The sequence below is a fragment of the Dendropsophus ebraccatus genome, chromosome 10 (assembly GCF_027789765.1).
Source record: "Dendropsophus ebraccatus isolate aDenEbr1 chromosome 10, aDenEbr1.pat, whole genome shotgun sequence".
NCBI classification, from domain to species: Eukaryota; Metazoa; Chordata; class Amphibia; order Anura; family Hylidae; genus Dendropsophus; species Dendropsophus ebraccatus.
Genome location: NC_091463.1, coordinates 20,220,109 through 20,248,029, shown reverse-complemented (window position 1 = coordinate 20,248,029; position 27,921 = coordinate 20,220,109). Strand labels below are relative to the sequence as shown.

The window sequence follows — 27,921 nt, the reverse complement described above, 5'->3', positions numbered from 1 at the left end:
AGCGCGCACATTACACACAGCTCTGCAGCGCACACATTACACACACAGCTCCGCAGCACACACATTACACACGGCTCTGCAGCGCACACATTACACACACCGGTCTGCAGCACACACATTACACACACGGCTCTGCAGCGCACCCACACACACATTACACACAGCTCTGCAGCACGCAGATTACACACACCGCTCTGCAGCACACACATTACACACGGCTCTGCAGCACACACACACACACATTACACACACAGCTCTGCAGCGCACACATTACACACACAGCTCTGCAGCGCACACATTACACACATTACACACACAGCTCTGCTATGATAATGCAGTTATCTTCACCCTGTGGCTTTCCAGCTGTTGCAAAACTACATCTCCCAGCATGCACCTCTCCCAGCTTGGGATCACAGGCTGAGAAAGACTCATTCACTAATCCAAATCCACTTTTAAAACGCCTCCAGGTCAGGTGACTGATCACATGACCGTGACATCATCAAAGGTCCTTAAGCCCATGTGGAGATCGCTGGTTTGCGGCTGCAGTCGCAGTAGTTCTCCGGACTCCCCTCTTTGCATATAAGGTAGGTGAGCCCAACCACTATGGAACTACAACTCCCATCATCCCCCGCCGCTGGTGCCGGACTTGTTTCACACTGTTTATAGAACTGTTTTGGAGCTTATGGTGATGACATCTCTTCTGCTTTATATCTCTATCTGGGAAAGTTGTCTGGCAGCCAATATGGCGGTCACCCAGCTTGCCCAGCCTCCTGATGGCACATCAGTATATGAATGCAGCTGGGGAGCCCGCAGGGGGCGCTGTGCAGCTTGTACCTGTAATTTTCTGCACGGTGCTGATCCTATGGACTGAGCAGCACTGCAGCATTGTGGTGTTATGGGATATAGAATAGTGACCAGTGGGGGGCGCTCTGTATCAGCGCTGCAGCATTGTGGGGTTATGGGATATAGAATAGTGACCACTGGGGGGCGCTCTGTATCAGCACTGCAGCATTGTGGTGTTATAGGATATAGAATAATGACCACTGGGGGGCGCTCTGTATCAGCACTGCAGCATTGTGGTGTTATGGGATATAGAATATGCAGATGGCTCTGTGGGATGGGGTGGGGGGCACTTACTTTGCTGTACACTGTTACATTCTGCACTAAAATCCTCCTTGGTGACATTAGTAATTTAATTGTTCTTGTTCAGCAGCAGCAGAGATGATGAAGTCATCCAGTACAGCGCCCCCTGATGGAGACAAAGAGGCGAAAACCCACTTCAAGATTATAAGATTTATTATGGAAGCAGGTAAGCAGCGCCCCTAGTGGATGTTATGGGAGGTGCGGGGTCACTGGTAGATGGAGGGGGGAGGGGTCACTGGTACATGGAGGGGTCACTGGTACATGGAGGGGGGAGGGGTCACTGGTACATGGAGGGGGAGGGGGTCCCTGGTACATGGAGGGGGAGGGGGTCCCTGGTACATGGAGGGGGAGGGGGTCCCTGGTACATGGAGGGGGAGGGGGTCCCTGGTACATGGAGGGGGAGGGGGTCCCTGGTACATGGAGGGGGAGGGGGTCACTGGTACACGGAGGGGGGAGGGGTCACTGGTACACGGAGGGGGAGGGGACACTGGTACATGGAGGGGGGAGGGGACACTGGTACATGGAGGGGGGAGGGGACACTGGTACATGGAGGGGGGAGGGGACATTGGTACATGGAGGGGGGAGGGGTCACTGGTACACGGAGGGGTCACTGGTACATGTAGGGGGACTGGTCACTGGTACACAGAGGGGAGAGAATTCACTGGTACACGGAGGGGGAGGGGTCACTGGTACACGGAGGGGTCACTGGTATATGGAGAAGGAGGAGTCACTGGTACATGGACACAGAGGGGTCACTGGTACTTGGAGGGGGTCACTGGTACATGGACACAGGGGTCACTGGTACACAGAGGGGTCACTGGTACATGGAGGGGGAGGGGTCACTGGTACATGGGGGGGGAAGGGTCACTGGTGGTGGTGGGGGGACCATCAGCATTGACAGCTCTGACCCCTAATGTTGTCTGTTCCAGGGGTGAAGCTCGGCATGCACTCTATACCCATCGCTACGGCTTGCACTGTGTATCACAAGTTCTTCCATGAGACCTCGCTGGACGCCTATGACCCCTACCTGGTGGCCATGTCCGCCATCTATCTGGCTGGGAAGGTAGAGGAGCAGCATTTGAGAACGAGGGACATCATCAATGTCTGTCACCGGTAAGAGAGCCCTGTAAGGACTCAGCGGGGACCTCTGCTGGTCACTCAGCATATAACTAGTAATGGTCTAATATAAGAGCTGGAGCTCTGGGTATATAATGGCTCCCCAAGGAGTTGTCTACACCCCATGGGGACCTGCACCAAAGCCGCTTTTATACAAGCTCTTCAGAATCCTTGAGCTTCTTGCATGGAGGATAAAGGAACATATAAGTCAGCGATTCTTGACTTTTCTTGTTATGATTTTTAGTGATAGGATTCTAATGGGCCAATAGAGAGGCTGCCATTCTGGGAATCGTCGCTAATCACAGATCACTACGATCTTATCACTTCAATCGGAGACGTGGCCAGATTTGATCCTGAAGGAGATGTGTCACAGAGGGGATGGGATATCGTCTGCAGTGCGCTGAGCGGCCTTCATGTCAAGAAACCAGCGCAGATGGAGGGAACCGGGCAGGGTAGGGAACTTTGGCTCTCCAGCTGTTGCAGAACTACAACTCCCATCATGCATGATGGGAGTTTTAGTTTTGCAACAGCTGGAGAGCCAAGGTTCCCTACTTCTGCTCTAGGACATATCACAAAGTTTAGTTGTTTGTTTTTTAGGTGGCATTGTGGCAGTGCCCCTTTACGCCCCAGATCCCACCCTATACTGAATTGTAATGGTCATAAGGTGCTTTATCTGCCAATAAGTGAGATCTTTCGGCTTGTTTGTTGATGTTTAGTTCTGTTCTCTTGACAGGTATCTGAACCCCGGCAGTGACCCCCTTGAAGTAGATGCCAAGTTCTGGGAGCTGCGGGATAGCATTGTACAGTGTGAATTATTGATGCTTCGCCTCTTACACTTCCGCGTCTCTTTCCTCCATCCGCACAAGGTGAGCAGAGACAAGTACTGTAACCAATTACACCAATAACCAATTATAGAGCGGATATCTAATCTCGTCTTATCGCTCCCTGTAGTATCTGCTGCATTACCTCGTATCCCTAAAGAACTGGATGAACCGTCACAGCTGGGAGCGCACGCCTATCGCCACCGCCTCCTGGGCTCTTCTCAGGGACAGCTACCATGGGGACATCTGCCTCCGCTATCAGGCCCAGCATATAGCGGTAGCCATGATATACTTCGCTTTGCAGTGTTATGGCATGGACGTTCCAGGCAATGAGAGTGCAGAGACGCAGTGGTGGCAGGTGAGGACACCAGGTGGAGGCATATTCAGAAGAGAGCTGGGGACAGGACAAGGTGGAGTGAAGCCACCAGACATATGCAGAAGAGAGCTGGGGACAGGACAAGGTGGAGTGAAGCCACCAGACATGCAGAAGAGAACTGGGGACAGGACAAGGTGGAGTAAAGCCATCAGACATATAGAGAAGAGAGCTGGGGACAGGACATAAGGTGGAGTAAAGCCACCAGACATATAGAGAAGAGAGCTGGGGACAGGACATAAGGTGGAGTGAAGCCACCAGACATATAGAGAAGAGAGCTGGGGACAGGACATAAGGTGGAGTGAAGCCACCAGACATATGCAGAAGAGAGCTGGGGACAGGACAAGGTGGAGTAAAGCCATCAGACATATGCAGAAGAGAGCTGGGGACAGGACCAACGGGTCCCATAAGAGGAAGTGTTACTGGATGTTTTGGGGGGTTTATGCACAATACAAAATATGGGCGCTGTCACTTTAAAAGAAAATGCCCAAATATTTTAATAATACTAAATTTGTTTTATAATTTCCCTCTGTCTCCTAGGTGTTTAGTGAAGACATTACCAAGGAAACCATAGACTGCATCATAGCGGAGCTGATCCACATCTATACTATGGATACAGAGATCCCTTGACTCCAGGGGATACTTTTTGTGGCAGTGAACTAATGTGACTCTGAAGAGCTCAGTGAACTTTAAGGGATTTTCTTTATCACCGGCTGTTCGTCATGGGCCAAGTGTCTGGACGTCTCTTTCCAGAATGGCTGCTATGTGTGATAAAGGGGATAGAAGAAGAAGACGAGGATGAGACATGAAGCCTGTTCTCAGATAAGGAGAGATCTCTGATGCCGTTGTTGAGGACGCCAGCCGGACTGAAGACTTGTCTAGCAATATATTGACTGAAGTGGCTTGTGTACAGCGGGTATACTGGTCAGAGCTTGTGTCTGCTCCTCGTATAACAGTGGATACATTTATTATAGGGTGTAGGACCAGGTATAGAATGCCTCGGAGCTGGCTATGTCACAGTGTTGCTTAATAGGCTCCATTTTTTTATAGAGAGGATGCGTAGGGCAAGACCAAATTCTTGGTTTTCAGGAAGATTCTTATTCGATGTAGACTGATCATGTCAAGTTTTGCGTCTTCATTTTATTTAAAAACTAAAATTTTCTTTCTTATTCCTGGCTATTCCATATAGAGTGGTTAGCCATAGAGCAAGTGGGTAGGGAAGACTTTGCACAGAGCCAGAGAGTCGAGGTTCCTGCAGGGCACAGTTACTGGAGCCAAAAGCTGTATACATTTTGTAGCGGCCATGCTGGATCACTTCATTGGGAGCTGAGCTGCAGTAACCCAACATGACCACTACACAATGTATGGAGCTCTGTACTTAGGGCAGCGCAGCTGGGGTTCTAGGTGTCGGATCACCACCCATCTGATATTAATGGCTTTTCTTTAGGAAAGGTCAGCAGTGGAGATGAGCAAACTTTGAGCATGCTTGGGTTCATCAGAACCCAAATGCTCAGCATTTGATAACAGGTGGCTGAAGAAGTTGGATGCAGCCCTAGGGAGTCCTGGAAAACACAAGCCTACTCCAGATTCACTCATCTCTAGTCATCAGTGAAAAATAATAATTTAAAATAATAAAAAATATATTACAATCTTTTGTCCTCCCTGCCTCTACTACACATGATGTACTACTCCCTATCTGTGCTGTGTGTCCCTTCCTGCCCTCTACATGTGCTGCATATCCTTTCCTGCCCTCTACATGTGCTGCATATCCTTTCCTGCCCTCTACATGTGCTGCATATCCTTTCCTGCCCTCTATGTCTGCAATATGCCCTGCCCTCTACATGTGCTGCATATCCTTTCCTGCCCTCTACATGTACTGCCATATCCTTTCCTGCCCTCTATGTGTGCAACATGTCCTGCCCTGCCCTCTACATGTGCTGCCATATCCTTTCCTGCCCTCTACGTGTGCTGCATATCCTTTCCTGCCCTCTACATGTGCTGCCATATCCTTTCCTGCCCTCTACGTGTGCTGCATATCCTTTCCTGCCCTCTACATGTGCTGCATATCCTTTCCTGCCCTGCTCTCTACATGTGCTACATGACCTGCCCTCTACATGTGCTGCATATCCTTTCCTGCCCTCTATGTGCTACATGACCTGCCCTATCTTCTGTCTCTTCTACATGTCCTGCCCTGCCCTCTACTACTGCTGCATATCTTGTCCGTTACATGTGCTGCATGCCCTGTGCTTCTTTTTACCTATTTTACATGTTTTGCCTGCCCTATTCTCTGCCTGCGCCTCCTGCTCTGCCCTCTGCCCGCACCATGTTTCCTGCCCTGTCCTCTGCCCACGCCTCCTGTCCCACCATGCTTCCTGCCCCGCCCTTTGCCCCACCACGCCTTCTGTTCACTCCTCTGCCTGCGCCTCCTACCCCATTCTCGGCCCTCGCCTCCTGCCCTGCCCCCTGCCTCACCACGCCTCCTGCTCTATTCTCTGCCCGTGCCTCCTGTTCAGTCTTCTGCCCTCGCCTCCTGCCCCATCCTCTGCCCTCTGCCTCCTGTTCAGTCTTCTGCCCTCGCCTCCTGCCCCATCCTCTGCCCTCGCTTCCTGCCCTGCCCTCTGCCCCACGCCTCCTGTTCAGTCATCTGCCCTCGCCTCCTGCCCTATCCTCTGCCTTCGCCTCCTGCCCTGCCCCACCACACCTCCTGCCCCACCACGCCTCCTGTTCCATCCTCTGCCCGCGCCTCCTGCCCCATCCTCTACCTGTGCCCTGCCCTGTATGTATTGTGCCTGAATAAGCTGCTTTTTATGACACCAGGGGAGGGCGGCTCTGTTCTCTAGTACTGTGTACATGTGACGGCCACCTTCCTTTTTCCTCCTGGCTGTTACTGAAAATCTTCTCACAAAAATAGAAAGCTTGACTTGGGGAGCGATGTTTGAGAACATGGAAGTCGCCTTCTGCCAAGTTGTTTCTTAGTTCTATCTGAGCTTTATGACACCAGCTGTCAGGGGAGGAGAGAGAAGAGCGGCAGATCTGCCTGGTGACATGGAGCTATGGGAGTGGAGGGAGATGTGGGTAGACTTGTCTTGTAGGAGTCTACGAGAGCTGTGGGGGCTGTATGGGTGCGCTCACACAAGGAGGGGGCTGCATGGGTTTTCTTTTATAGATTTCCTGTAAGTTTTGTGTCTGCACAGAATACATGTTACCTGCCTGTCACCGCTCTGTCCTTGCCGTAATGGAAATCCTCTCCGCAAGTGGTTTATACCTTTATATAGCATAGACCAGCTAAGGGCTTCTCTCCCAGGGTCTCAGCACCCAGACCTCTATTGGTTAATACTTCCACCATGTCACTATGGAACATCAGAAGTTGTAGGTACTCTTTAGTCACTTCACCTGCCGTGCCTGCTTGTCCATCTGTTCCTCTGTTATTCCTCCTGGAAATGTACCCATCACCTTACACCGATTCACAATCCACAAGGTGTAAGGTTTGCTCCTTGTGTGATGAATTAGAGACCCCTGAAGGAGATGAACTGAGCGATAAAAGACCGTAATCCTGTCACCTAAAGAAACTGACACTAAAAGGGGCACCTACTTAAAGGGAACCAATCAGCCCAATCGGCTTAAATGGTTCCCTGAACTGCTGTATACAGCTCCTGCAGCAGCCATTGCGCGTAGACACAGGCAGAGCGTGGTGACTAGATAAAGGCGGGAAGCCGCAAAGATGGCTACCTCCGCTCTCCTGCCTGTCACATGCCCAGGGGATTTAAGTGTTTTTTTTTCGTATACAGCTCCTGCTGCAGCTGTGGCCGGTACGTGTGCCGCGGCTGCTGCAGGAGCTGTATACAGCAGTTCAGGGAACCATATCAGGCCGATTGGGCTGATTGGTTACCTTTAGGACGAAAAATCCCTAGCCCTGTCTGCTGGACCTACATGCACCATGAATCGGGGGGGGGGGGGGGGGGTCCTGCCCTGTCCTCTATCCGTACTGTGTGACCTAGACTTCTGCCAGAAAAACAACCAGACACCTGGAGTTAGGAGCACTGGTACCTTAGGTGAGATCCTACTTCTCACAAACTTTGGATCATACCTCCTTGCTTTGAGGCAACTGGCCACAGCGATAGATAGATAGATAGATAGATAGATAGATAGATAGATAGATAGATAGATAGATAGATAGATAGGACACATAGATAGATAGGAGATAGATAGATAGAAACATAAAAAAATCCGCAATGGAGTGCACTCTCTATAAGTGAATCAGGGTGCCAGCGGCTGAAGACTGGATCCACGTCTTCCCATACACAAAGAACAGAGTTCCGCTGCACTCCTTCGGTGAAAAATGTAGGTGTTTATTTCATAGCAAAAAAGTTTACAAACTGCAACGTTTCAGTCTCATCACGAGACCTAAATTTTTCACCGAAGGAGTGCAGCGGAACTCTGTTCTTTAGATAGAAACATAGAAGATTGTCGGCAGAAAAAGACCACTGGGTCCATCTAGTCTGCCCTTTTAGTATTTTCTTCCTTATTATCTTAGGATAGATGTATGTCTATCCCAGGCGTGTTTAAATTCTGTTATTGTAGATTTACCAACCACCTCTGCTGGAAGTTTGTTCCAGGTATCTACTACTCTTTCAGTAAAATAATATTTTCTCACATTGCTTCTGATCTTCCCCCAACTAACCTCTCACTGTGTCCTCTTGTTCTTGAGCTCAGTTTTTTACTAAAAACACTTCCCTCCTGAACCTTATTTAGTCCTTTAACATACTTAAAGCTTTCAATCAAGTCCCCCCTTTCCCTTCTTTCCTCCAGACTAAACAGATTCAAATCCTTAAGTCTTTCCTGATATGGTTTATGCCTCACACCCTCCACCATTTTTGTAGCCCGTCTTTGGACCCATTCAATTTTATCAATGTCCTTTTTAGATGAGGTCTCCAGAACTGGACACAGTATTCCAGATGTGGCCTCACTATAGCTCTATACAGCGGGATCACAATCTCCCTCTTCCTACTGGTTATACATCTAGCTATACACCCCAGCATACGATTTGCTTTCCCCACAGCCTGGTTGCACTGGTGACTCATTTTAAGGCTTTCAGAAATCACTACTCCTAAATCCTTCTCTTCTGAAGTCTTTTCCAACACAGTACTGCCGATGTGATACTCGGATAGAGGATTCCTCCTCCCCAAGTGCATTATTTTACATTTGGAAACGTTGAACTTCAATTTCCACTGTTTGGACCACTTATCTAGCAAAGCTAAATCGTTTTCCATATTACTGACACCTCCAGGAATATCAACCCTATTGCATACTTTTGTGTCGTCAGCAAACAGACAAACTTTACCTACCAACCCTTCTCCTATGTCACTTACAAACATTAAAAAGAATAGGACCCAGAACAGACCCCTTGTGGCACACCACTTGTAACCAGTCTCTGCTCGGAATATACACCATTAACAACAACCCTATGATATCTATCCTTCATCCAACCACAAATCGATAGATAGATAGATCGATAATAGAAAGATAGATAGATAGATATATAGATAGGAGATAGGCAGATAGATAGATAGATAGATAGATAGGAGATAGATAGTAGATAGATAGATAGATAGATAGATAGGAGATAGATAGATAGATAGATAGATAGATAGATAGATAGGAGATAGATAGATAGATAGGAGATAGATAGATAGATAGGAGATAGATAGATAGAATTTCAGCTAGTGTTACCTAATTCAGTTGTCATTTTCTATCAGAAAGTTCCTGGAATTCTTCCTGCAAATATGTCATGTGATCTCATCCCTGGAACATACATGTGTTTCTGTGCTTTCAACTAAATTTCTGTCGCAGCTTCCTATATAATCAAGTTGCACAGACTGTTCCACACAGGCTGTCCCCAAGAAAGGGGGGGGGGGGGCAGAAACCCCCATCATAGTAACTGATGATTATGCAGCTCCTGCCACACAGTTTAGCCTCCCTGACTGTATACTTATGGTCTTTTAGCTTATTTAGAGATCTATGTGGTGTCCCACTATGTCTTGTATACCACCTGTATAAAGATAACTCTCAGGTGTCACACTCTGCAATGATGGGTGCCTTTCCACCACTTGGTGTCTCACTCTCCCGTTTGTCCTATGCACAGTTGAAGTAAAAGGGTTAACTGTTGTTTTATCTGTTCACTGTTCAACCAATCACTGGTGCAGGTACCCAACACACTTCTGTCCTATTATACTTCTTCCTTCTCCTCTTTCTGGTATGTTCTCCACCAATAGGAGATTAGACCCCGTAACCCCTATATAAGTAAGTTAGTTCCTGGGGGGACAGTTTTTTGTCAGTCAGCTGCAGTGAGGAGACAGAGAGAGAGAGAGAATTGCTGCTGCAGTCTACAGCAAGGCCTGGCTTAGGCAAGGGCCCTGGTATGGTCAGTCTTCTGTAGTGAGAGACACAGTTTTCCAGAGACTGAGGAAGATATGATGCACTGCTAAGCCCAGAGTTGGGGTAACCGTCACTTGGCTTCAAACTTGCCTATGCCTGGGATCCTTCTAAAATGTCTGTACAATCTAGATAGATAGAGATTGCTCCACAGTGGAACAAAAAGTCTAAGCCGAAGTATTCCACTGGTATTTGCGCTGCCTTTTTGGGCAATCTTGAGGGGTTAGCTTAGCCCAGTTGCTCCAGCCTGGGACTCGTACTACCGAACCTGACACTCTGTGGACTTGTTTGGCAAAAGGCGGTCTTATTCTCTGCTTATTCTAAACATGACTTCAAGGTCTTCTACTTCTACACCAACTCACTCTTCACAACTACCCCGGCAGAGTACTGCACTAATTAGGCAATGTCCCCAAGACAGTCCCTGAACATATCCTAAGTCAAGTAACACTTCTTCTACTTCTACCTTCTTCTCTCAGTCGCTACCTGAAGCACAACCTACGCCTGTACCCAGTAATGTTGTTCACTGACATCTCAAGTAAAGTCCTGCTGGACTCTGTGGTCATTTTTCTCCGTCGCACCTACACCTGCACCCACACATTGTACTACCCTTTTCAAAGCCCATTGCCAGTGTGTCCGTGGGTGCAGTGGCGCCGCAATGATGAGGCGACCTGAGTCGTCTGCCTCAGGCGGCGCCACCAGCTGTTATCATGGGGGCGGCATTCAGTGGCGTAGCTACCACGGTAGCAGCGGTCGCCGCGACCGGGCCGCTACTGTACTGCTCCCATCCCGCTCCTTCTTGTGACCGCAAGCAATGTTTTGCCTGCGATCACAAGAGGCGGCTGGGACGGCCCCCGGCTGACTTGCGGGGCTGGGAGCATCTTGACGGCAAAAAAACAGGTCCCGCGAAGCTCCGCCCCCTCCGCTGGAAGCCCCGCCCCCAGCCGCGGTAAGCCCGCCAGCGCGCGTGACAAGAAGACTAGAGGAACCATTCAGGTGAGTAAAGATTTTTTTGTTTTAAAGGGCATGATGGGGGTGTAGTGGTATGATGATGGAACAAGAGGATGATGGGGGGTATAGTGGTATGATGATGGAACAAGAGGATGATGGGGGGTGTAGTGGTATGATGATGGAACAAGAGGATGATGGGGGGTATAGTGGTATGATGATGGAACAAGAGGATGATGGGGGGTGTAATGGTATGATGATCGAACAAGAGGATGATGGGGGGTGTAATAGTATGATGATGAAGGAACAAGAGGATGATGGGGGGTGTAGTGGTATGGTGGTAGAACAAGAGGATGATGGGGGTGTAGTGGTATGGTGGTGGAACAAGAGGATGATGGGGGGTGTAGTGGTATGATGATGGAACAAGAGGATGATGGGGGGTATAGTGGTATGATGATGGAACAAGAGGATGATGGGGGGTGTAATGGTATGATGATCGAACAAGAGGATGATGGGGGGTGTAATAGTATGATGATGAAGGAACAAGAGGATGATGGGGGGTGTAGTGGTATGGTGGTAGAACAAGAGGATGATGGGGGTGTAGTGGTATGGTGGTGGAAAAAGAGGATGATGGGGGGTGTAGTGGTATGATGGTGGAACAAGAGGATGATGGGGGGTGTAGTGGTATGATGGAACAAGAGGATGATGGGGGTGTAGTGGTATGATGGAACAAGAGGATGATGGGGGTGTAGTGGTATGATGGAACAAGAGGATGATGGGGGTGTAGTGGTATGATGGAACAAGAGGATGATGGGGGGTGTAGTGGTATGATGGAACAAGAGGATGATGGGGGGTGTAGTGGTATGATGGAACAAGAGGATGATGGGGGGTGTAGTGGTATGATGATGAGGGTGTAGTGGTATGATGATGGAACAAGAGGATGATGGGGGGTGTAGTGGTATGATGATGAGGGTGTAGTGGTATGATGATTAAGGAACAAGAGGATGATGAAGGGTGTAATGGTATGATGATGAAAGGGCAGGAGGATGAAGGGGGTGGTAGTATTATGATGGAGGTGTTTGCAGTATGATTATGAAAGGGCAGAAGGATGAAAGGGGTAGTAGTATGATGATGGAGGGGCAGGAGGATGAAAGGGGTAGTAGTATGATGATGGAGGGGCAGGAGGATGAAAGGGGTAGTAGTATGGTGATAAAGGGGCAGGAGGAGGGGACAACATGGGGGGCATCTGTAAGGGGGATAAAATGGGGGGCCATCTATATGGGGGATAACATGGGGGGCATCTATAAGAGGGACAACACAGGGGGCCATCTATAAGAGGGACAACACAGGGGGCCATCTATAAGGGGGAAACATTGGGGGCCATCTATAAGGTGGACTACATGGGGGGTGTATACAATAGGGCATGCACAGAGGGGGGCATGTACTTTAAGGGGGGTCACATAGTGTCAGGGCTACCTACTAAATGAGGGTGTAAAGGGGACAGTACAGATGTGCAGTTTTTAGAGAGATGATGGTGTCAGTGTGAGGAGCCTAATATGTCTGTCTGGCAGATTCTGTGGATTCGTGGCCCAGAGAAGTTCTCAAAATCGCCCACAACAGATGGAGAAGATGAAAAGGGAAGAACTCCGATCAGAGAAGACGTCCCCTGTGAGTCACTTGATATAACTGCACTGTAATGTATATGGTGTATAGATCCTGTGTACAGTGCGTCCACCTCTATATGACTGTATGAAGTGATATTGGTCTATGTACAGAGGATTATATTCAGTAGCAGCGGTGGTGTTAGTCACTATGAGGTGGTATTATTTGTTACTTGTTATCTGGTACTGTGTTTTATTGGATTTAGTATACTGGATTTGGTCAGTAACAATATGGTGGTGATGGTTGTGGTGTGGCGGTAATATTTCCCCTTGTGTACTGGTAATATTGGCAATATTGGTCTCAGTAAACAGGATTTGTTTAGTAACAGTATGGCGGTGATAATATTTCCTGTATACTGGTATTATTGGTAATATCAGTCTTGAGAGATATATATATATATATATATATATACACCAATAGCATCGAGAAAGGGGGGGCCCAAGTTGACCTCTTGCACCAGGGCCCAAGAGACATTAGCTACGCCCCTAGGGGCGGCATTCAGTGGCAGATTATAATATGGGCGGTTCGGGCGGCCGCCCACATTATAATCCGCCACTGATTGTACCATGTACCAGAGACCCCCGAGCCCGGACAGCATCTGTAATTAGATGCTGGGAGCGGGGGAGACTGTATTCATGAGCGTCGCGCTGTACTGAATCAGCCACGCGGTACTGTTACTACAGCGCGGCGCTTATGAATACAGTCTCCCCCGCTCCCAGCATCTAATTACAGATGCTGTCCGGGCTTGGGGGTCTCCGGTACTGGCATTCCACGGAACGTGGGAATGCAGCCTTTAGTCCCCCGGCTGATGTGTGGCTGCCGGAGGTGTCCCATCCTGTCCCCGGCAGCGCGCGCATCAGAGAGCTCCCTGTACACTGGAAGTCACAGCCACAGGCGCACGGGGAGCTCTCTGATGCGCGCGCTGCCGGGGACAGGACGGGACATCCCGGGCAGCCGCACATCAGCCGGGACCAGACCAGAGAGGCTCGACGGGGGAACGGATGGCAGGTGAGTTGTGTTTTTTGTTTTTGTTTTATCTGCTGTGCAGGGGGGGGGACCATATATAAGGGAGAGGGAAGAAGGGGACCATCTATAAGGGGGGGGGAGAGGCGAGAGGGGGACCATCTATAAGGGAGGGGAAAGAGGGGGACCATCTATAAGGGAGGGGGAGAGGGGGACCATCTATAAGGGGGGGGGGAGAGGCGAGAGGGGGACCATCTATAAGGGAGGGGAAAGAGGGGGACCATCTATAAGGGAGGGGGAGAGGGGGACCATCTATAAGGGGGGAGAGGGGGACCATCTATAAGGGAGAGGGGACCATCTATAAGGGGGGGGAAGAGGGGGTCCATCTATAAGGGAGGGGGAGAGGGGGACCATCTATAAGGGGGGGGGGGGGAGAGAGGGACCATCTATAAGGGAGAGGGGACCATCTATAAGGGGGGGAAGAGGGGGTCCATCTATAAGGGGGGGGAAGAGGGGGACCATCTCCTAAAAGATCAGCACCCTCCTCTCCTGACATCCTCTGTGCTGCTGGGACTTCTCCTCTAGGATTAGCACCCTCCTCTCCTGACATCCTCTGTGCTGCTGGGACCTCTCCTATAGGATTAGCACCCTCCTCTCCTGACATCCTCTGTGCTGCTGGGACCTCTCCTATAGGATTAGCACCCTCCTCTCCTGACATCCTCTGTGCTGCTGGGACCTCTCCTATAGGATTAGCCCCCTCCTCTCCTGACCTCCTCTGTGCTGCTGTGACCTCCCCTATAAGATCAGCCCCCTTCTCTCCTGACATCCTCTGTGCAGCAAGGGACCAAACATTATGTTTATTGGGGACAGCAGTTGGGGGGGGGCAGTAGTGGATTATAATGTGGGCGGATTGACCGGGGGGGGGGGGGGGCGTCATCCTATAGTTCGCCTCGGGCAGCAGAGAGGCTAGAATCACCCCTGCGTGGGTGGGTATCACCACTCTGGCCATGGTGACAAGTGTCCTAGTGAAAATACCAGAAGCCCAGTTGCTGTTGCCATCTAGCACTTCAGGCCATGGCATATATAGAAATGATTATTACCCTCCCCCTCCCAGCAGGTAGAGATGGAGATGTTTCTAGCTGCCCATGTGGTGCATCATGGGATTGATAGATTTGATAAGGGGTGAATGCAGTTTGCAATGTGAGAGTCAAGATGGCGGCTGATCAGAGGTCACATGACCCAGGTGGAGTAATACAGATGAGCTGGGATGAAACAGATAACAAAGCAGGAATAGGGGTGGTGATTGTGCATTATATGGGCCAAAAAACATAGGAGTGCTTCTTTGTAGCATACCATTGTTTCCTTAATTTTTTTCTAAATAAGCTGCCCTGTGTAATTCTATGATGTCTCCCATACACTGCATACACACAGAAGAGGGGATCCTACTTCCCTGTGTCTCTGTACGCAGCCTGCTAAGCAGCAGCAGGGAGAGCATTATAGAGCAGTACTATGCAGTGCAAGCTGTGGGGTGAGATCTAAAACTTACAGACTCTCAGTGTATCTCTTTGCCTCCTCCCACGCCAAACTTGTATGGCACTGCTGAGGAGCTGTATAAGTGTCTGGTAGGCTGGCTTCACACTGCCTTAAAGTCTTGGAAAAATGCCAGCGGCCTGATGTTAGCTGGAGGGCAATGGAAGTTTATGATCTGCCTTAAACACTTGTCGTTTTTTTTGGGGTGGTGTTTTTCTCACCTCTCTGGCATTTTTGAGGCTTTGTGGCGGTTTTTCCAAAATGCAGCATGCTGAGGGTGTGGCGTTTATTTTTGGAAAACTGTTTTTCTCCCATAGACTTCAATGGGATTCTGGTTGTCTCAAAAACACCATTGCCGTGTGTATGCTGTTTTTTACTGGCATTTTTGTCACATTTTGTGGTCCAGCAACTAGGTCATATGATGGCAGAGGAAAAAAATAAGTTCAGCACTCAAAAACGCCTAAACCACAAAAAAAGATAATTCGCACATAAAGTAAAAAAACGCCACTTCACTGCTCGGGCCCACGTAAGACACCCGGAAGCGGCCGGGCACCGGAGCGCCGCGATGCGGGACCCGCCACTGGAGCCAGGGAGGCGAGTGGACGTCTTTTCCCTCGGCCACCTCCTCCCCGGTCCCAGCAAAAAAGTGCCCCCCCGCTGGAGTACCCCTTTAAGGGAAACCAACCCCTGGTAGTGACTGCAATTAGAGCCTGGGAGATGTTGAAGGATATATTAAATCTTAAATCAGTTTTTGAGTTTACCCCAATATGGTGGAATGACGGTATTCAAGAGGTACGAAGAATAGGGGTGCTGGATAGTTTGATGAGAAAAGGAATTCTAAAGTTGGGGGATATTTATGTAAGAGGCCAAATTAAAGATTGGAATAGGATTAGGGGAGAATATGAGTTAGCGGATAATGTATGGTACGATTATGCCAGGCTGTGTCACGCTTTGGAAAATACAGTATGGTTAAAGAAGGTGGAGTTTGACCTGGATACCTCGATTGAGCAAATGGTTAAGGGAACAATTAAAATGAAAATTGTCTCTTATATTTATTCCTATATAAAAAGAACAGTAGAAGTAAGTAATAATAGCAGCAGGAAGAGCTGGGTGAAAGGTCTGCGGCCTATTAGTGAAAAACAATGGAGTAAGATCTATAAAAATGTTGCTATGGTGTCCAGGTCGGGCAATCACCGGTTAATACAATTTCATATAAATCATAGGTTCTACTACACTCCAACTTTTTTATATAAGATCAGGGTAAGGAGGGATGGAAAAAGTCCTAGATGTGGCTCTGAGGAGTCTGATTTTTTGCATATGCTTTGGGCTTGCCCACAGATTTAAAATTACTGGTTAGAAGTGTATAATAGAACTAATGAAGCATTTGCAATTAAATTGGCACCCTCTCCGCTTCTTGCTATCTTGGGGGACTCTGGAGAGATTAAAAGGGGGGAAAAAACTGTGAAAAAAAGTACTAAGATGGTGTTTTTACGTCAGATTGTTGTTAATAAGAAATTTGATTTGCCCAGAAGTAAATCAGTAAATTGGAAATGATAATATTGTGAAAAGGGAAACACTGTTCTGTTGTTGTACCTTCGGCGGGGTGGGTGGGGGTAGGGGATAAGGGTAAGGGAGGGGGGTGGCTATGTGGGGGTCTTAATAAGCTTGTATGTATTGATGATTTGTTTTGTTTTTGTATAATATGTATCTTGTTGGAAAAATAAAATATATAAAAGAAAAAAAAAAAAAAAGAATGAACATGCTCATTCTTCAGAGCCGAGAGATACGGCGCGCGCGCTGCCCATAGGGTGTCATTATGACACGGAGGCTAACGGCATAACATGTGTGCTGAGCGGGTGTGAGGGGGAGAGGTTTATAGGGTGAGATATACACAGATAGCAGGACATGGAGAGACAGAGAGAAGGGGCAGAGACAGAAAGTGAGGTGTTAGTGCACACTGTACATCACCCTGCTTTCCTAGGTGCAGACATGTCTTTATCTCATCCTAATTGCTGTGAGTGGCTGTAATTCTGACTACTTTCTAAGCTTGGTTTATCAGCACCTGGAAAGGTTGGGTGGTTGTTATCAAGAAGTGCATTATTATCTCTCTGTATCTTTGCATCCCTCTCTCTGTCTATTCTCTACCTATCCCTTTTCACCTCACTCTCTGTCACACACTTCACCCTCCCCCTTCTCTGTCTCTCGATTTCCTGCTATCTCTCTATATCTAGCTTTCTATCTCTCTATATCTAGCTCTCTTTCTATCTCCATGTTGTTATAAGATCACAATTATCCAACTGTGATAAAAGCCTGTGCAGGAATAACATATACACTTATGCCCTTCTGTCTGATTCACACAGGCAAGTACCCAGCTTTCCCAGGTGCTGATAAGTCACTGTGTGATGGTCACATTCCCTCTGCAGGCTGAGGCAGGAGGGGCTGTGGGGTGTCTGTTGGGTTGTGTGATATGATATCCTGAGGGGGCTGGCTTAGCAGCAGTGGGCGTTACTGAGGGGGCTGGCTTAGCAGCAGTGGGCATTACTGAGGGGGCTGGCTTAGCAGCAGTGGGTGTTACTGAGTGGGCTGGCTTAGCAGCAGTGGGTGTTACTGAGGGGGCTGGCTTAGCAGCAGTGGGTGTTACTGAGGGGGCCGGCTTAGCAGCAGTGGGCATAACTGAGGGGGCTGGCTTAGCAGCAGTGGGCGTTACTGAGGGGGCTGGCTTAGCAGCAGTGGGTGTTACTGAGTGGGCTGGCTTAGCAGCAGTGGGTGTTACTGAGGGGGCTGGCTTAGCAGCAGTGGGCGTTACTGAGGGGGCTGGCTTAGCAGCAGTGAGTGTTACTGAGTGGGCTGGCTTAGCAGCAGTGGGCGTTACTGAGGGGGCTGGCTTAGCAGCAGTGGGTGTTACTGAGTGGGCTGGCTTAGCAGCAGTGGGCGTTACTGAGGGAGATGGCTTAGCAGCAGTCGGTGTTACTGAGGGGGCTGGCTTAGCAGCAGTGGGCGTTACTGAGGGAGATGGCTTAGCAGCAGTCGGTGTTACTGAGGGGGCTGGCTTAGCAGCAGTGGGCGTTACTGAGGGGGCTGGCTTAGCAGCAGTAGGCGTTACTGAGGGGGCTGGCTTAGCAGCAGTGGGCGTTACTGAGGGGGATGGCTTAGCAGCAGTAGGCGTTACTGAGGGGGCTGGCTTAGCAGCAGTGGGCGTTACCGAGGGGGATGGCTTAGCAGCAGTGGGCGTTACTGAGGGGGCTGGCTTGCACACAAGGAATGCTTGCTAGCTTTAGCCCTCACAGGCAAACATAATATGAAACAGGAAGAGAATATGGATGGTAGGGAACAGTTCCACAGAAGCCACAAAAAAAGATCATATAGCAGCGAAACTTTGCAGGGATATTTAGATAAGCCTTAGACACAACACCAGCTGATAGTTGAACAACCCCTTTAATGGTGCAAATTTGAAATTATGCAAGCAAATACGTAGCAGCTGTTTCCCACACTTGCAGTCTGATGAAGTGCACATGCACATGAAACAGCTGCTATATATCTCCGAAAAGTCCACATTACCTCCCCTGGTCCCTGGCCACTTCCTGGTCTAAGACGGGGCTCAAGATGTGACGTTTCAGGGCCGCTCAGCCATTAAGTGGCTGTAGCGGGGTCCCGCCTTTGCCACTGAATGGCTCAGTGGGTTTGAAACGTCACATCTTGAGCTCCGTCTCCAGGAAGTGGCCAGAAATTAGGGGACTGGAGCAGCGTGATGCAGCCCCCAGCGATTGAACCCCGCCATAGTGAAAAAAAAGTACCCCTTTAAATAGGTCTCTCCTTAAAGAGGTACTTCACATGTATAGTATCACAGCAGGTTACACACAAAATTCGCTGCGATACTCTGTAGTGTTAATAGCCTATGGCTCTGCATTCTTGCTGCGGCTTTCAGTCCAATCCGTGCGCTGGCCCGTCGCAGCCACTGATTGGCTGAGTGGGATGTAAGTGACCTGGGAGGCTAAGAAGCAGGCAGGAGTGTGGACCAGTAATGTTTTAGCTTGTTTTAGCTGCTGGGTTTAGTAGGCAGTGGCTAACAGAGAACTCGAAGCGTGCGATATGGTACGTGTGACGCTACCCCTAATGGGTAAAATGTCATATAATACCTACAGTATATAAAGGGTTGCATAGAACAAAACACACGTCATCGAAACTGAGCTTGTAGAATAGTTTCATATTTTTTTATACAGACAAAGTTTTTGCCTATTTAAATTTGAAATTCCAATACAGACTTGTATATACTATACAGGGTGTTGTTCTTTCATATATAACTTTTTGTTTTATAACAGGCAGGTAAAATTTTAACATTGTGTAGCAATTTAAACAAAATCAGCCATTCAATACAGTATTATGCTTCAGGGAGGCCTCCCAATATGAGTTTTTAAGCTCCACCCTGAAAAATGTACAAGCATTTCTCTTTATAAAAAAAAAAAGGAAAAAGAAAAGAAAAAAAAGAAAAAAAAAAAAAAAAGACGGCATAGACATATTGCACTGCTCCCAACCCCCGCCTACCTCCCCACCCCATAAAATAATAAGCAAAGCACGCTTACATTTGGCAGGTTTATACAGCAGTAGTGGCTTTTTGTTAATTTTTTTTTTTGTATTTTTTTCTTTTTTTGGTTTTTAAATATATAATTCTTTGTATTCATTTGTTCTATCAATATATCTACAATATATAATGAAAAGAAGCCTGCAAATGAACGGTAATATTACACATTGTATCATTTTCAAATTAAACACCACTTTCTTTTTTTTGATTTTTAAATATCGTTACACTCATATGCTGAAAGAATCAAAGTTGCATCTTTTTACTTTTTGATTTTTTTTTCTCTTTTTTTAATTTTTTTTTTTAAATTACGGTTAATATTAGTTAAGCAGCTACTTGGTTGCGGTCTTTCAACATAAAGAAATGGCTTAAACCATCTAGAGCTGGTAGTTCTGAGTGTCACCATGGGTATTACACAGATGTTTCAAGAAAAGAAAAAAAATTCTAAAATGACCTTATCGTGGTTGTTTTTTTTCTTTTTTTTTTCTTATAATGCTTTGATTAGTATTATATCGCTTCCACAAGGCTACAGAAACAGACTTTTATTCACCTTGCGGGAACCGGCAACTGTGACCTAAATGCCTTGTTTTTGTGCAATACCCGTGGAGCCTAGTAAAAAGAAAGCAGGCGTTTCAATTTCAAATGCAGGAATTCCCATGGCTTATATTTAATGAAAAAGTTTAATTTTTTTTAAATATTTTTTTTCTCTATATAGTTCTAGGTGGCATCCAAAAAATGTGGGGCTGGAGGCATCACCTTATTTTGGCTAGCTTGCAAGTAGAACAAGTTCTTTTTCACCGTTTCACAGTCCACCGATTCCGACATTACACCGGGCGCTAGTAGAACGGTATACAAGGCAGGATAATATTCTTCTTAGCTTCTCTGGTCGGCATATCCTCTATATGCTTTTTACCTTCTCCGCGTAGCTATTTTTGTCTTGAGGAATTTCTTTGAAATTTTTGTTTTCCAAAAAGTTTTCATTTAAAAAAAAAATAAAAATGCACAAACGTTGAAACTATAATGAATAGAAGTGGCTTCGGGGGGAGAATGTGTTGTATGATGGGTGTCTATGGGAATGTATGTTTTCTCGTAGAAAATCAGTGCAGGTTTCCCATGCAGAAAAATAGGACTGGGCGGCACAAAAAGGGGCTAAAGGATGTGAAATGGAAAAAAAACAGCAAAAAAAGGAAAAAATGTTTATGTTTTTTCCTAAAACTGAGCGCAGAGATGATAGGATCCATGCAGTATTACTCTAGGTTATAATATACGCCTTATACTTTCTGATATTCACTCTGCATTTCGGTATAGTTTAGAATTAGCTAGTTCATGCCATTTAAAGATTATTGCACAAAAAAAATAGTTTTTTTTTTGTAATTTTAGATGTTATGTATTACTCCTAATAAATCAGATTTGTGGGTTCTGCCATTTATAGTTTATATAATAAGAAATAAAAGTATTGTGGGATGTAACATAAGGCTATCTATTCATTTCAGGGGTGTTAAGACTTCCCCTTCCACTGAACTACTGGCCATAATATGTTTTAAATTTGCTTTGGACAATCCTTTTTTTAATAGTAGGGCCCCCAATAATATCTGTAATCTGCGGGAGAACCCGGCAGCAAATGTTCTTTTCCCCTACAGTGCCACCACAGCAGGAATTAAGTATTACACAGTCCCCTTTGGGCTGTCCATATGGACACTCCAGGTCCTCCAGAGTGAAACTTTTTGGCCAGTAAGTGAGGGTCCTGAATGGGGGGATCCCACCACTACCAAATCAAAATACATAATAGGGTACTAATGTGCAGTAGGAATACAAAAAGGCTTTGTGGCATCAAAAAATAATCAATGATTGAATGACTGAGCTTTTCTCTGAAGCTCTAATTTCCTAACTCAAAGGTGGAGCCTTTCCACGCACCCTATACATTACTTTGGGCCAGTATAGAGATTTTTTTTAATTAATGGCCATTTTAACAAGAAGGGCAAGACATTAACTCAAAACAGTAAGAAAGCCGACTCTGTGATGACATCATCATTTTCTTTGAAAGCTTTTTCAGGATTAGAGATGATGGCTGCCGATTGCCTTGGATTCTTCAGAATGCCCCTGATGATTATTTTACCTCTGTCTTCTTTGCATGTCAGAACGAAAAAAATTTCAAGGGCTAGTAATACAATTTGGTCTTCGATAACCTTGGTGTTGTTGTGGTATGTTGTACCTTTAAGCTGTTTGAAGCTGAAAAGGTTGACTTTGCCGGCTCATCAGCGGAGGCAAAAAAAAGTTCTGTTATCTCGTAATTCTCATGGTTTTCTGAAGACTAGTTTGGTTTTCTGTTAGAGAGAAGTCTCCACACTGTGCAAAGGACTTTCAGGATTGGAAGAGGCAGCCGACTTGCTAGTGTCTGTGGTCAGATAGATGCCACTATCAATGGCATTGTTGTTCTTGTTGGGAGATGGGGGTGGAATGGACCACAGCACCCTGCCCGGAGGCTCTTCGCTATCTTCCGCATCGGTATCATCAATAAGAGGAATGTTATGGATGTAATCGTTGATAAGAAACTCAGGGGTAGTCATGAAATTGTGAATGGAGGTCTTGGATTCAGGTTTCTCTAGGCCTTCGTAGAGGGAACTACGGAATGCTTTCACCACCCGGATCTAAAAAGGATTGGGTTAGGTGCAAAAGGGGGAGAACCCAATGATAACATGAGGGGGGGGGGAGCGATAAGAGGATGGTAGGAAGTAAATGGAAGGGGTAATAAATTGAAGGGGAAGTAAAGAAAACAAAAGACAAAGTATTAAAACAAATTTCAACTTTAGAGTGCAACATTTTATAGAATTTCAGTCCACTTTAATCTTGTATATATGTTGATCCATAGTGATATGCTTATATATCTTAAAAGGTACTAAGAGGTTTTTAGGTATTTCACTTTGTCATCGATATATAATCAGTAGAGGCCTTCTCCTTGGGACCCCTACGATCAGCAGACAAACAGGCCAGGACACTCCATCCTCTGTACTATACGGTAATGTTCCCACTACATAAAAATTACATCCGTCTATTGGTAATGATGGTCGCACGTAGTGGGAACATAACCCGAGACTATGCTCATACACAGTCTTTTTTGGCCATCATTTATGACGGCCATCAATTTGAGACCAATAAACGGCTGTTATTTCATTATGACCTCCGTCATAATAAAATAACAACCATAATTTGGCCTCAAAATGAGTGACAAAAAAATATCCAAAAACAAGGGTGTGTGAACATAGCCACTGTGATGTCTATACAAACTGAGCCCCCCCTTAGTCTTTTTCAAGGGTTTTTACTAATCAATGGGGGTCTGATCAAGGGGAAACCCATGTCTTTCTGAAATAGAGTGAGTAGAGTGGGGACTGGACATGCGGGCAACCTTATGAGTTGGATGAAGATAACTAACCACTGTACACCGCCATCTTCATCAGTCCTGCAGAGTTGCATGGGACTAACAGAAACCCCGTTTTTATGATTGGCAGGGGTTCAAAACATCATGACCAACTTGAACGGGCTGAACTGCAGTACGAGACACAACCATACATGTTGCTGTGTCGAATACTACAGGGAAGCTTCCCTTAGTTCTGCTGATGGGGAGGGGTCTCAGGATAACACCCCCATTGATAATACATTGATGGTTTAAAGCAGGAATAGGGAACCTTTGTCCCTCCAGCTGCTGTAAAACTATTTCCATCTAATTCCCATCATGCCTGTATGGCCATTGTAGGTTTGCAGCTGGAAGGCCAAAGGTTCCCTATCCCTGGTTTAAAGAATAGGCCATCAATATAAAAAATGTTAAAGGGGAAGTCCGGGCAAAATAATTTTAAGATATGTTATTGCCCAAATAAAGTTTTGAAAATTACTAATAGAAACTTATTATTTAATAACTTTTGTTGGGCAATAAAATATCTTAAAATATATATTTCATCATAATGATAATAAATTCTAATTTATAATAATATAATAATAGATTATTATATTTTGTAATTTCTATTATTTAAAATTATATTTTTAATGGATAAATAAACCTAAGCAAAATAACACATTGCTGTGGACTGACATTCTACAGAAAATCACAATTAAGCTAAATACTAATAAAGAGTAAGGGGACAAACACACTTGCCGGATCCGCAGCGAGCCCTCTCGCTGCGTATTTGCAGCGAGGCTCGCTGCGGATCCCGGCCCTATTCTTTCAATGTTAGACAAAATCGCAGCAGGGATGTGCATCCCTGCTGCAAGTTTGTCCCCAGCCCGCCCCGTTAACCCCGCGGCCGGCGGAGCATATACTTTACCTGATCCCGGCTCCGGCTTGCTTCGGCGGTTCCCGGAGTCTTCAGCAAGCCGGAGCCGGGATCAGGTAAAGTATATGCTTGCTCCAGTGCCCGCCCGCAGCCACCGCTGTCTGATCACCCCCCCCCGCAGCTCCGTCCGGCTCCCCTGCAGCCCCGATTGCCCCCCCACAGCCGTGGCCGTCTGATTACCCCCCCGCGCAGCCCCAATCGCCCCCCCCGCAGCCCCGGCCGTCTGATCACCCCCCGCAGCCCCAGCCGGCTCCCCCGCAGCGGGCGATCGGGCGGCCGGGGTCTGCAGGGGAGCGATCGGGGCTTCGGGGGGGGGGGTAGTGGGTGATCAGACGGCCGTGGCTGCGGGCGGGCACTGGAGCGAGCATATACTTTACCTGATCCCGGCTCCGGCTTGCTGAAGACTTCGGGAACCGCCGAAGCAAGCCGGAGCCGGGATCAGGTAAAGTATATGCTACGGCGGCCAGGGGGTTAATGGGGCGGGCTGGGGACAAACTCTTTGTCTGAAGAGTTTGTCCAACATTTTGTCTAACATTGAAAGAATAGGGCCGAGATCCGCAGCGAGCCTCGCTGCAAATACGAAGCGAGAGAACTCGCTGCGGATCCGGCAAGTGTGTTTGTCCCCTAATAAAGAGATCTATGACAGGTATGTATAGAAGATTAGAATATACATATACTACTAACACGTAATAAGAAAAAGAAGATGGGACAGAGTATTGAGGTCAAACAAAACGAACACATACAGGAATGCTTTACTACTGGACTACTTATAAGAACATACATTCACTATGTGACACCTAACAGATGCGAATGCAGTGAAATGTGACGAGATCTTTAAAACAGCAACAACAAAAAAATAAAAAACACAAAAAAGTGCAAGCGGTATCCATTGCTGTCAATTTTTGTGCTTAATTTAAAATCTTTTAAAATTTTTAAATTTTAAAATGTTTCAAAATTTTTTACCTAAAATAACTTCAAAAATTTAAAATTTTAATTTACAGTTTTTACAGGTCCATTTGATTCAGCTGCATTGGGCTACTCAAAGGGGTTTTAGATGACCTTTCCTTAGGATAGGCTACCAAAAACAGATTTATAGGGGTCAACTCTGGACAGCGTTGGAGAGAAGAGGCCATAACACTCTGGCGTCCTCTTTATTGTTAAATAGGCTCAGTGCCGTACATCTGGTGGAGACTGGTGCACCGTGCTGGCTGACTAGTGAGAGGCCTATCGTTGTGGAGAGTGTCATTAAGAGGTATGGAGACTTACAGGCCATTAATTCCCCTATTCCCATTCCAGTCATGTTTTAAGACTCCTAGTTGGGAGATACTGGATTTAAATAGGTATTCCAAGAAAAATTAACTTGTCTCCTATCCACAGGATAGGGGACAAGTAAGAGATTACGAGGGTCTGACCTCCAAACACCCCCCTGGTGATCTTCTTATTGGCCCTCGGCTTCAGTGTTATAAATATAGCTTCTATTCATTCCTATGGAGATGCCGGAGAGAACCAAGTAAGCACTTTTCCACCTTACTCTGCTCTTTCTGGTGGCTATATTCATTTCTATGGAGGTGCTGGAGGGAGCCGAGTACAGCATACTTACTGCTTTCTTGGCTCTTTCCGGTACCTCCACAGGGATGAATAGAGCCGCGGGTCACTTGCCGTGCCTGCTGCTCTATTCATAATACAGAAGCTGGGGGCCAATGTCATCCCTCTCCAGCAATCTGGACTCGCCCCAATCTGTCCCTTTCCGAAAACACAAGGCTGCCTTCCATCCATGGTGCCGGGTCCCTATTAGGGCTACCATCCAGACCCTGGGGACGTTTTATTTTTTAGCCAAGCCTCCTGATGAACTCCTTGTGATGTATCTACTGAGGAGGGAAATGCGTAAGGTGTGAGATTGGTGTGAAAGGGGCTCACAAGCTTTAACCAATTTGGGTAATGTGACCTTCATTCACACTGTTCTTGTCTTTTTTAATGGCCTTGTGTTTTGGGAAAGGGACAGACTAGTGCGAGTCCAGATTGCTGGAGAGGGATGACTAGGGTTATGCCCATGAATCAAGGTTCTTTTAATTTTTGATGTACAGTTATACTGAGGGACCTTTTATTTTCCTAGCCCCTATCATCATTGAATGAGGGGTCAGCTGATCTAGAAAACATCAGAACGTTAAGATATTTTGCTCCTTCTCATTATTTGATGTATTGTTCCATCTATTATGAGTCCTGAACCATTTTTGTATGTACTGACAGTCTATATATTTTAAGTGATTTAGTAAAAGTTAAGTTTTAATATTTACATATACCAATCATTATGCAGTGATTTTGGATTATTACTTGGTGTGTTTGCTGACACATATTCAATTGTTGTGATACTATATCAGGAGAACGGCTGAACAAAATGATGTAAGTAAACACCAATCTGTTCAGCATTTCTGTAACAAGTTTATGCTGCCCTCATTTAAAGCAGTATAAACCTACTGAAAGATTCCCTTTAAAGGGGTTATTCGGGATTAGAACAACATGGCCGTCTTCTTCCAGAAACAGCACCACTCTGGTCTCCAGTTTGGGCGTGGTTTTACAATTAAGCTCCATTCACTTCAATGGAACTGAGTTGAAGAACCCTCACCCAAACTGGAGACAAAAGTGGTGCTGTTTCTGGAAGCAATTGACCATGTTTTTCTAAACTTGGAATAACCCTTTTAAGGATAAACTTAACTACTTTGGACCCCCAACTATGGGCCGCTCACTAGCCAGCTAGCACCACACTCTGTACTGACAAAGGGCAATAACCCTAAAATAGCTATTTGTAGATGGCTAATTTTTTTTTAATAGATCTTTGGTTTGGGAAACATTCCCAGTCATGTTTTAAGACTCTTAGTTGGAGTGAGACACTTATTTTAATGGTGCGTTCACACCTACAGGATCTGCAGCTGATTTTCTGCAGCAGATTTCAGTTAAATAACTGAACACAGCATCAGATTTGATGCTGTGTTCAGTTATTTAACTGAAATCTGCTGCAGAAAATCAGATGCAGATCCTGTAGGTGTGAACGCACCCTAAAGGGGTATTCTAGGAAAAATCTACTTTTCGGATCCCCCGTGATCCAGAGGATAGGGGAAAAGTAGGAGATCACAGGGGATCCAACCTCTGTACCCCCCACCGATATCCATATTGGGCCCTGGCTTCTGTGTTATGAATAGGGCCGCAAGTACGGCATGTGACCCATGGCTCTATTTATCCCTATGGAACCGACGGAAAGGATTGAGTACATCGCTCTTTCGGCATACCGAGTCTTTCTGTAGGAATGAATAGAGCCACGGGTCACGTGCTGTACCCACAGTTCTATTCATTACACAGAAGCCGGGGCCCGATAAGGAGTTCGGCGGGGGTGGGGGGGGGGTTACAGAGGTCGGACCCCTCACAATCTTCTACTTATGGATAGGGGAAAAGTTGATTTTTCCTGGAATACTTCTTTATGGTGCGTTCATACCTACAGGATCTGCAGCTGATTTTCTGCAGCAGATTTCATTTAAATAACTGAACACAGCATCAAATCTGCTGCAGATCCTGTAGGTGTGAACGCACCCTTAAGGGAAATCTTTATTATATAAATTATCTTAAAATCTAAATTTAGAATTTCGCATGTAAAACACAAGTGCACATAGTTATAAATCTTCTCTTATACTCAAGACAAAAAGTTTCACAGATTGGCAGATCTATTTATTCAACTTTGGGCACTGCACCTGTTCCTCAGAAGGCGGGAGGGGAAGGTCTGAAGAACAGGAAGAATGCAAAAAATTGACTTTCATGTCGATTCTTTTTTGAATAATCATCTTTTAGCAATGGATACATTCGAATGATCAGGAATGACTATAAAAACAACAAAAACATGCTAAAAAAAAAAAATATGTGAATTAAGAGTAGCTGTGCACAGCATGAAGAGCCAATGGATGCTTTAAAGAAAATTTTGGATGAATATTTTTTAAAAAAATGTAAAAAAAAAAAAAAAAATGATTGAAATGCACTCATGCTGCACTT

General features: G+C 46.4%; 2 protein-coding genes across 6 annotated transcripts in view; one reads left to right on the top strand and one right to left on the bottom strand.

The window, feature by feature from the left end:
• Nucleotides 1-1,214: 1,214 nt before the first annotated feature.
• Nucleotides 1,215-5,102, top strand: CCNQ (cyclin Q). The gene is made up of 5 exons (XM_069986371.1): nt 1,215-1,309; nt 2,073-2,256; nt 2,993-3,125; nt 3,211-3,438; nt 3,994-5,102. Exons 1-5 carry the CDS (start codon nt 1,222-1,224, stop codon nt 4,081-4,083), a joined length of 723 nt encoding a protein of 240 aa, XP_069842472.1. The 5' UTR covers nt 1,215-1,221; the 3' UTR covers nt 4,084-5,102.
• A 14,554-nt stretch (nt 5,103-19,656) lies between these two features.
• ATP2B3 (ATPase plasma membrane Ca2+ transporting 3) overlaps nt 19,657-27,921 on the bottom strand; it is a 162,858-nt gene continuing 154,593 nt past the window's right edge. For 3 of the 5 annotated variants that reach the window (XM_069943663.1, XM_069943659.1, XM_069943660.1), the window contains one exon: nt 19,657-22,209. In XM_069943663.1, the coding sequence (XP_069799764.1) occupies nt 21,889-22,209 (321 nt within the window). In that variant the 3' untranslated portion in view covers nt 19,657-21,888. The remainder of the gene's footprint in view (nt 22,210-27,921) is intronic. The other 2 variants (XM_069943661.1, XM_069943662.1) reach the window with 1 other exon arrangement.